The 9,629-nt window shown below is 40.0% G+C and overlaps 1 protein-coding gene across 3 annotated transcripts in view; it reads right to left on the bottom strand.

The window, feature by feature from the left end:
* Nucleotides 1-149: 149 nt before the first annotated feature.
* itsn2b (intersectin 2b) overlaps nt 150-9,629 on the bottom strand; it is a 42,873-nt gene continuing 33,393 nt past the window's right edge. For 2 of the 3 annotated variants that reach the window (XM_023834324.2, XM_023834327.2), the window contains 11 exons: nt 6,430-6,551; nt 5,837-5,943; nt 5,068-5,251; nt 4,534-4,632; nt 4,239-4,406; nt 3,805-4,017; nt 3,527-3,648; nt 3,291-3,373; nt 1,934-2,017; nt 1,656-1,829; nt 150-1,521 (listed from right to left, as the gene is read on the bottom strand). In XM_023834324.2, the coding sequence (XP_023690092.2) occupies nt 1,370-1,521; nt 1,656-1,829; nt 1,934-2,017; nt 3,291-3,373; nt 3,527-3,648; nt 3,805-4,017; nt 4,239-4,406; nt 4,534-4,632; nt 5,068-5,251; nt 5,837-5,943; nt 6,430-6,551 (1,508 nt within the window). In that variant the 3' untranslated portion in view covers nt 150-1,369. The remainder of the gene's footprint in view (nt 1,522-1,655; nt 1,830-1,933; nt 2,018-3,290; nt 3,374-3,526; nt 3,649-3,804; nt 4,018-4,238; nt 4,407-4,533; nt 4,633-5,067; nt 5,252-5,836; nt 5,944-6,429; nt 6,552-9,629) is intronic. The other variant, XM_023834326.2, reaches the window with a different exon arrangement.

Raw genomic sequence — 9,629 nt, 5'->3', positions numbered from 1 at the left:
TCCTTGTATTTTAGCCATTTGTAATTTTGGTATTTGTAATATTTGTATTTGTTATTATTATTCGTATTTTAACTTGTTAATTATTTTCTTACTGTCCGGAAGCAACTGTAACCACATAATTTCCTCAGGGATCAATAACGTATTCTGAATCTGCATCAAGGCACAATGTTTAATCAATCATACAATCTACAGTAGATACCAGATTTATCTCAACATGGCCCTTCATGAATCACATGTATGTTAGACAATTTAAAAGGTAGTATTATTTCAAAGTAATTATAAAAACCCAACCCCCCCCCCCCACACACACACACACAGAGACAAAATAGTAACACTAGTAATGGAAATCACAGTAGAATAGTGGTGGGTGGGATTTACCAATTATTGCCAGTTACTGCCTGGTTTAGAAGTTAACGAGGAAGCTTGGAAACCAGTCAGTCAGTGACAGACAATGCACATTCTTCCCACCAATCATTACTCCCATCACTAAATTACATTACACCAATGATCATTTTAATGAAATGTTAAAAACATGTGATGCTACTTGGCACAAAATAACAATCTACCTTCCAATACATCTGGCATGTGAAATGGGTGTAAACCTCTCGTTAAAGATAGAGGACAAGCAGCTCAAGATGTCGTGCCACATAAAACCATGATTCTAAGTTAGAACGTTACTGCGACCTATGAATGGTCACAGTCATTTGCATAAATTAATATAAATATTACATTTCCAAGCGTGCAGTTATATAACTGAATGATTTAATCTTACATTCAATGATTCTCAAGCACTTAGAATAGATAAAAGGCATGAAGAATTAAATGCAATCCCATTCACAATCCGTTTCAGAAAACCTAAAAGCCCTTTGACAATTAGTCTAGTTATTATAGGAAAGGAAATGAACGATGTTCTACGTGAATTTACAGAACACATTCACACATTTTAAGACAAAGAGTGGAAAAAAGATAATATAAGGCATTTCATAGTTGCATTTAATTCCCTTTAGGAGTATCAGTGCAACACAAAATTATGCAAATGTGGTAAAAAATACTGGGATTTAAAAGCAAAAGTAAACCAAAATCCTGAGATTCTCTCATGTCAGGCGGTAACGTGCAAATGGAATAAGTATACTTTCCAAAACTGCACTTTTATAATACTTTCCTTCATACAAGTACCTTCGTTTACCTCATATTAATTAATATATATAATAATTTTTGAGGCCTTCAAATAGATTTGGCAAAAAGTGCACTAATATTTTACTTAATTCACATTAGTGTGATGGTCAAAAACCAATGACCAGGAAACATAGGTTTGTGTTGTTTAGGAACAATGATAGACTCTGGACACATATTGTTTTCTGCTCAAACATCACGTCTTCTGATCAAAGAGCTGCAGATCCAGCCGGATCATAACTTCCCCAGTTGGCACCTCGTGTAGCAGCAGCCGACGGTTTGACGGGCCCTTGTTCTCAAACTCCTTCTTGATTGTTGCCACAGGAAGCTCTGCACGACCCAGGAAATCTGTGGAGGGAAGTTCAGAGAAAATTCCATTGCATCCTGAAAAAACTGAATATACAGAAAAAATAAGGTGAACACTGAAGATACTGTTTCATAAAGTGTGCAGGTAGCGGCGCATGCACTGAAACTGCACTGACCGTCAGGGGAAAACTGGTTCTTTTCAAAGATTGTAATACACAGGACATCCTGATAGAGGTCTCTGATGAAGAACTGGCAATTGAAATTCCATTTTGGATTGAGTGTGTCTGTCAGGGTACGAGAGGTATAACTCTGCACTCCCACCGATACCTCACAGTATGGGTTACATTTTCCTGCAGGAAAGCAGAAGACATAAAACCGTTTACAGAATTTCAGCTTATGGACTTCATCATGTTGATGAAATTCATAATTCAATTAAAATGCTGTTAGGCCCTACCGGTGGTTTTCGACGACTTTAGCTCTACGGCCTCCTGCACGGTCACAAGCAGACGTCCAATACCACTGGTCTTTACAGAGCGTGCTTGAAATGTGAAGAACAAAGAATTAAGAACCAAGAACCAAAAGAACCACTGAAGTAAGAACCAAGACAATGGGTTATGTTCAGGGGAATTTCTAGCTATTGAAAAAACCCGGGGCTTAATCAAGTTTAGAAGAATGGCATCGGGGATAAAATACTCAGGGTTAAGCAATAAGTACTCAGGGCTAGGCTTAAAATACTCGGGGTTAAGCAATAAGTACTCAGGGCTAGGCTTAAAATACTCGGGGCTAACGAGGCCCACGGTTACGTTGTAATGCATGGATCCACATTTAGCTAAGCAATACTAGGACAGTGGGCCAAAAATCCTCCATATTTTCTAAGACATAAAAATCCAAGAGAAAAGAGTTATTTGTCAATGACATTTTTAAATTTCAGTTCTTTAACAAGACACTGCAAAAATTCTTCCGTTTCGTTCCAGGTAACCCCACCCTGCCCTGGATTAACCTCAGCTATCAACTCTGCTTATCTGTGGGTTACTGAAGTCCCCCCCATTAAATTGCTTTGATATATGAGCATGGAAAGGTGCTATATACAATAAAGAAATGCAAGGCCCACCCCCAGAGTAATGCCCCACTTTCTTTTCCAAGGCCTCAGAATTTGGGCCATTTGTTTCTGCCTGGGGCTCACATAGCAGTAAGAGAAGGTGTATATATCAGGGTTCTTCAACTCTGGACCTCGATTCCAAATCCAGGCCGTGTTTTCAGTTTTCCCAGGTAGTCGTTTAATAATTACTGATTCTGATTGGTCAGAGGCTTCACACCTTACTGACAGGTAAAGGAATAATAATAATAATTAATAATAATTGATACTTTATTGATCCCTGTGGGGAAATTGTCTTTACGCCTCCCTCAACTTGCTCTTTGTAGAGTAAGCTGTCAGCGAAGGGCAGCCACCTGTAGCGGCAGCAGTGCTCGGACCTCGAGGACCGTGAGTTGAATAACCCTGGTATATATTAACATGGGAAGAATTATTCAGGTAAATGGACAGATAAGTACAGCAACAAAAACAAGAGCTGTTACTGTGCTGGCAGGCAACTGTATACGCAGGTGATCAGATTAACAGGCAATGAGCTCTAGGGTCTAATCACACACATCAGCCAGCAGAAAGTTTGAAGAGAGTATAATTTATTGTTTATTTGTATGGCAAACCAAAAACGCCTGCACTGCATAACCTGAATTTAACATATGAGTTTTGCCTTTAATTCTGATATCTTAGCAACTGGCACAGAACCAAGATAAACCATGAAAAACCTCACCTTGATAGGCCTTTTCTCGCCTTTTCTTTTCCATGTCAAGGAAATTATCTGATGCAGCTTTAATCTTCTGCACCCAGGATGTCCTGAAAAGATAAAATTGAAATGCTCTGAAAACTTATTTTGAGAATTTAGTAACAAGTGATACTTCCTATGTGATATTTCAGCTGAATGTCGACCCACTGGTTACAAAAAGAAAATCCCATTGCATCTCGATCTACCGCTCTGACTTCTCACACCTTTCATTGATGTTCTCGGTCTTGAAGGAATAGATTCGTTCGACGTGCAAGATGTGGAAGATTGGGTCATCACTGGAAGGATCAGAGGGAAGTTTCACCAGGACCTCGTTCAGAAACACTGGCTGGGTTTGGGACAGACGAGAAGACAATGAGAATAGGGAGTGATATAGACATGCCCCATTGATGAATTCGCAACAGTGGCTGAAGTCAACTGCTACATGCATGACATAAAGCATTTTAGAGAAATAGTATTAGGATGAGGGAGAAGAGTCATTCACCGTCTTATATATCTTGAACTGTGCATTAGACTTGGAGCTGAACAGTCTATCTCCCCCAGATGAAGAAAACTGCTTGATGAGTTGGGTAAAGAGAAGGAAGTCATTGAAGAGGAACACATGCAGCTCCTTGTTGCTCTTAGTCTTGCACAACTTCCCGCTGTGCAGAAGTTTACGAGGACCCATGCAATTCGTCAGGGAGTTGAAGGTCAAATTCTGTGGGTGGAGATTAGTTTTATTATGGTATTTGGGCAAATGACTCTGTGCATGTTAATATAAGGATTTTCTGGGATTTTATACCCAAGGTTACTGGTAACCATAGCACCTGTGCCACAATTACAGATCAGAAGATGATTTAACCTAAACTTTGGCGAACTCCACCTATCAAAAAAATAAAGATTAGAATTTGGATATCCAAGTACAGAAAGCACTCTCACCTCAATGATAACTTCACGCTGCACATGGGCCTGGATCCACTCCAGTCGGTCCGAATTCTCCTTCTCCCGTACCCCCTCATTGACCTGCAAACAGAGCTCCTCTGCCTTCTCCAGGGCGTCATGCAGATAGCTGTGGTCCATGTGTGTCTCAGGCGTGCTTTCCAGGATCTGTCAAGCAGCCAAGGGACTCTCAGCAGGTAGGTAATTTACTACATAAAAAAGCTTGAAGAAAAAAAAAAAAAAAACCTCAAAAGCACACTTTTTCAATACAGTCAGAGTACGGGAGGAGACTCACGTTCTTGATGATGAGAGGATAGCGGGTGATCCTCTGCATGGGTTTCAGCAGGAAGCTAGACAGTGGCATGCCTTTGCACCGATAATCAGTGGCAATTTTCTGCATGACAGACAGCTGGGAATTAGTCTTTTACAAAAGATTCCGTTGGAGAACAGATGCAAACATCCATTAACATACAGAAGACTTTCAGGACATGTTTCTTTCTAAATATATAACCATCCTACAAAAGATATGGTTCATTCTTTTTGGGATGGGGTGTGGCTCAGCAAGGTATGACTCACAAATATTGTCCATTCGGAAGGTTACCAGTTCAGATCCCATGGTCAGCAGAGTCATTTCACTGTTGGGCCCTTAATTCCCAATTGCCCTATTGACTAGCTTACCCTGCTTTTTCAACTGTACATCGTTTTAGATAAAAGCACCTGCTAAATAAGGCGAAATAATAAATACATTTGACATTTGCCCTAATATGCACCCCCATTTCTCCATTGCCCTCAGTCTAGCTCATTAGCTTAGCACTGCACTCCTCTCTACCTTTAGGAAGCTCTTGAAGTCGGGCTCTTGGTCAGTCTTGTGCTGCAACAGAGCGGCTGCATTAAGCTGACAGCTGCAGAACAGTATGTACGCCTGCATGGAGGACAGGTGGGAAGCCAGGACGTCGCCCATCATCTGCACAGGCACCTCTTCCCCGGCGGCCGACTTCCGTGCCTGCAGGGCCCTGACAGAGACACACGAAGCGCTGAGCTCGCACAAGACCCACCCCCCATCCCAGCACCAGCAACCCAACCTCATCTACCCCCATGCTGCTCAATGCCAGCGTTTCTGTCTCAGCAGGCGACATGCAGTCTCTGTTCCAGCAAGCTTCCAAAAGCTTCTTTTTTTTCCCATCATCACACCAGGCAAAGTTTGACGACTTGACCCTGTTCACTGCACGTCTGCAGTATTTATTTTGCAGTTATAAACACACTAGTGTGCAGTTGGTTATTAAATCCTTTTGCTCTGTTTATGCAACATATTAATTTATCATTTAACTGAAAGAGCATTAATATTGTTCTTTCATTAAAATAATGGCAGCCATTTGTATACCGAGATACACTTTGTATACACTTGCAGTTATTAAATCTCCATTGAAATTCTTAAGTAATGAAAATAAATGATCCCCCGCGACCCCAAATAGGACAGGCGAGTACAGAAAATGGAAGCATGGATGAAAATAAATGAACCCATTTCAAAAGACACTTCCTAGAAATAAGTGAGAGTGCTTTAGCTGTTACAGCTGAGAGGCTGACAGAGGAGCATTTACTTGAGAAGTTCAGTGTTGGAGGCAATGAGCTCATTCCAGTTGACAAAGATCATGTTCATCTCTGTGTCTGTCAGGCGGCCAGATTCAGACATGGGCTTGTGAAAAACCTGAAATGATGACAACGATAAAACGATACACACAAGCGATCCACAAATAGACGCTTGCAAAGATACTGTTATTATTTGCGTATACGCAAAATAGCTAATTTACATAAAATCAAATCACAAGAAATTCAAAAACTTCACATCAGCAATTATAAAAATCATTAAAAAAATGACACTAAACACACTTGTTTTTTTTGCACAGCATCTGCTACCTGAAACTGAGAAATCTGGCATGTTCTAAGGCTGAGTGGCTATAGCAATAAACCCGTGTTCGTTTCAATCAGCTAAAGCAACATTTCTCAACCTGGTCCTCAGGCACCAAAAGTCAGTCCATGTTTTTGCTCCTTCCAAGCTCCCTGCTAGACAGACCACATTGCTGAGAGGGGGTAAAATTGGAGTAGGGAGCTCGGAGAGAGCAAAAACATGTACTGACTGAGGGACCCCAAGGACCAGATTGGGAAACACTGAGCTAAAGCAGTGCTGCGACACCTGCAGGGCCAGCTGAAGGTCTTCTACATAGCGCTCCTCAGTCTCGATGAGCTCGTGGATGTAGCCTTGTCGCTTCCTCTCCAGCGGGCTCATGCTCTCCAGCCTCATCAGGTCCCCATTCCCTACAGGACAAGGATGGAGCATCACAGGGAGGTCCAGGGGCAGGTGGAATGAGGCTGGATGCAGCGCAAAGAAAAGCATCAAGACACCGTCAAACATTTCTGGCCCAGAATCAAGCTTCTGGCAGGAATCGTACATTTTCTCTGCCTTGAAATGCCAAAGAACTCCCTGCAGGACGAGCACCAATAAACATTATAGCATTCAGCCTCACCTGATGACGAAACCGCAAATGTGGCCATGAGCTCCCACTGAGGTCTTTAAAATAAGCTTGTAATACATACATACATATACACACACACACACACACACACACAGGTTTGCAATTATATCTTTGTGGGGACTCTCCATTCATTTCTATGGGGGAAAACTATAATAACAACATGACGACCTTAACCCCTACCCAGCCCTAACCTTAACCATAAGTAACCAAACAACATACGTATTTTTAGTTTTTTGATTGCATTCACAAATCTTTGTGGTGACCTGAAAAATGGTCCCCACAATGTCAAAATAACAGGTTCATATTACATTGAGGAGAACATTTGGTCCCCACAATGCAATATAAACATAATCCACACACACAGGTTTGACAACCTTACCCCCAACCCAGCTCTAATGTTAACCATGAGTAAACAGTAACAGATTTTTATAAAATGAGTCTCCCCTTGTGGGCACCAAAAAAATGGTCATACAACATCAAAATATACACCCCCCCCCCCACACACACACACACACACACACACTTATAGGATTACAAGGCCATGCAGGAAGTGTTAAAAATATGAAGTGTCTTCACATCCTAAAATAACAAGCTGAACTGTGCAGAATCATATGATTAGAACAATGGAATTATTCGTGTACCACATTTCCAAGACCTTTTCCCCTTTTAAAAAAGGAAAAGACGGATCACGGGTGTTTCCGCAGTCTTCTGCTTCACCGTTACTGGAATAAAACTCAAATTCTGCTCACGTTAAAAGAAACTCCTATCAGCATTCCAGGACAGCCTCATCAAAACAAGCTCACAGTGTCTGTGCAGCAAGAACTGACCCACATAAAGCAAAATAATGAAATTAAGTTTTATTTTATATACATATTTATATGTATACATGAGTTTGTGTATAAACCTAAGGGTAAGTCACAATCTAAAGCACAGTTTTAAAGAAAAGAAAAAAAACAAGATAATACTGAATGTGTTAGAACAACCAGACACCAACTTCAAAAGGGCCAATAAAATGCAAAATCAGTCACAGCATTCCAAGGAAGTTAACAGCCTTGAATACAGTAGCATCTCTGTACAAATACTACCATTTGTACACTCTTTAAAAACACTGCAATCATTATTTTGTTAAAAATGTTATGCATAATTGTGTCACGTGGTGCTATATTAAATATAACCATGCAGTTAGTAGTTGGACTGCACAGATAATTAGTTGAACTTGACTGGTGTTAACAGAAGAGGTTTATTTTAATGTCCAGAAATGAACATTTCATAAAAAGATGGCAAAAAATTGTAGTTATTCCATATCTGACACTTAAGCAACAACAAGCTCAAAATGATTGTAAAATCCAAATGTAGTTCGCATGACACAAAACATGAGAAGGTATTATATATATTCTAGATAACAAAAAAGTCAAAAAGACTGTTAGTTTGCCTACATTTGTGCTTCCTTGGGTTTGTATCAGTCGTTTGTATTTGTATTCAGTTTTCCAAGGTAAAATGTAGTGATCGTGCCACAATGTAATATAGTTTGCAGAATCTTATCTTCTTAAATGTAAAGAATATCCAAGACAAAATCTCCTGAACAAACCATGACCAAATTACATTTAAATATTAGATGGCTGCTCTTTGAGTAATAGTTTCAGCATTGTTAATTCTGAAAATTCAATTGGGGCAAAAGATTAAAAAGTCTTATTAATTACATTGCAGCATGAAGGCTATTAATCGATTTGGCAGTCATTTGCAAAGTTAGCAATCATAAACACTCATAAACACTGTTAACAACAACGGGGCTAAATGAAAATCTCGCATTGTTGGCAGTAACAGCCAGACATGTTCAGGTTAAAGTAACAATGAGGTGTGACACTTTTATTCATACAGAGAAATTATTGTAAAAGAGAAAAACACTAGAACTTAGAACAAAACAAAAGGCCATTTTCAAAATTCTAGACCCTCCCCACACACACAGTATCCAAAAGGGGTGACATCTTTTAAAAAGCATTTCAACTCAAACTGTATAAAGAGAATGAGTTTTTGTATGATGGAGGACCCACATTGGGCAAAATCAATAGGACGAAAGACGTCCATCAACATTCCATCCATCTCAGGAATAATAAACCAAAAGCAGACAGGATACTCACAGAAGAAAAAGCCACCGAAAGACCCACTAAACCTCTGCTAAAATAACAGTCCACAAATAACTAGATCAGCGGCACAAACAAACATGTTAACAGGACCCAAGTCTCAGGCGGTTTCAAACTACCTTCCTGCTAATTTCTCAAGAGAGTAAGGAATTCGGTGCAGAGCACGAAGGTTTAGCATAGCTGGCATAGCCAATCAAAAGAGGCCAAAAAGGGGTTTATGGGTAAAAAATATATATATTAAAAATCACTGAGCTGAGAAGGCCCTATCCAATGGGTGAGGTGGGTCGCCGTCGTTGTCCCAGAGCCTACGTAAAACCAGGTCTCTGATAGGTGCGAAGGAGAAGAGGAGGAAACCCTATCATCCTATAGAGAAACAGAGATGGAAGGGAAAGGAGGAGAACAAAACAACAGGGGGAAAAATGACAGAAAATAACAAGAAAGATGGATGATGAATGGAGAGAGATGGAAGAAATTAAGTTGACTGTGAACTTAACTATAACACTAAAGATTAAGTGCTATAGTCTTCACAGAAGCAATGTGGGAATACTTTTAGTTCTTAATATTAGTTTCAAAGTAAAATCAGGAATTATCTGGTTTATTGGTATGGTTAAGCACATAGAATAAGATTCCTTACTGTACCCAGAAACTTCAAAATGCACATGCTCAAATTTAATACATTCTAGTCAAAAAGCTTTAAAAACTATTTTATGCACCATTAA

Source organism: Paramormyrops kingsleyae, chromosome 14 (genome assembly GCF_048594095.1).
Source record: "Paramormyrops kingsleyae isolate MSU_618 chromosome 14, PKINGS_0.4, whole genome shotgun sequence".
NCBI classification, from domain to species: Eukaryota; Metazoa; Chordata; class Actinopteri; order Osteoglossiformes; family Mormyridae; genus Paramormyrops; species Paramormyrops kingsleyae.
Note: the sequence above shows the minus strand (reverse complement) of the source record. Positions and strands in the feature narration are given on the sequence as shown.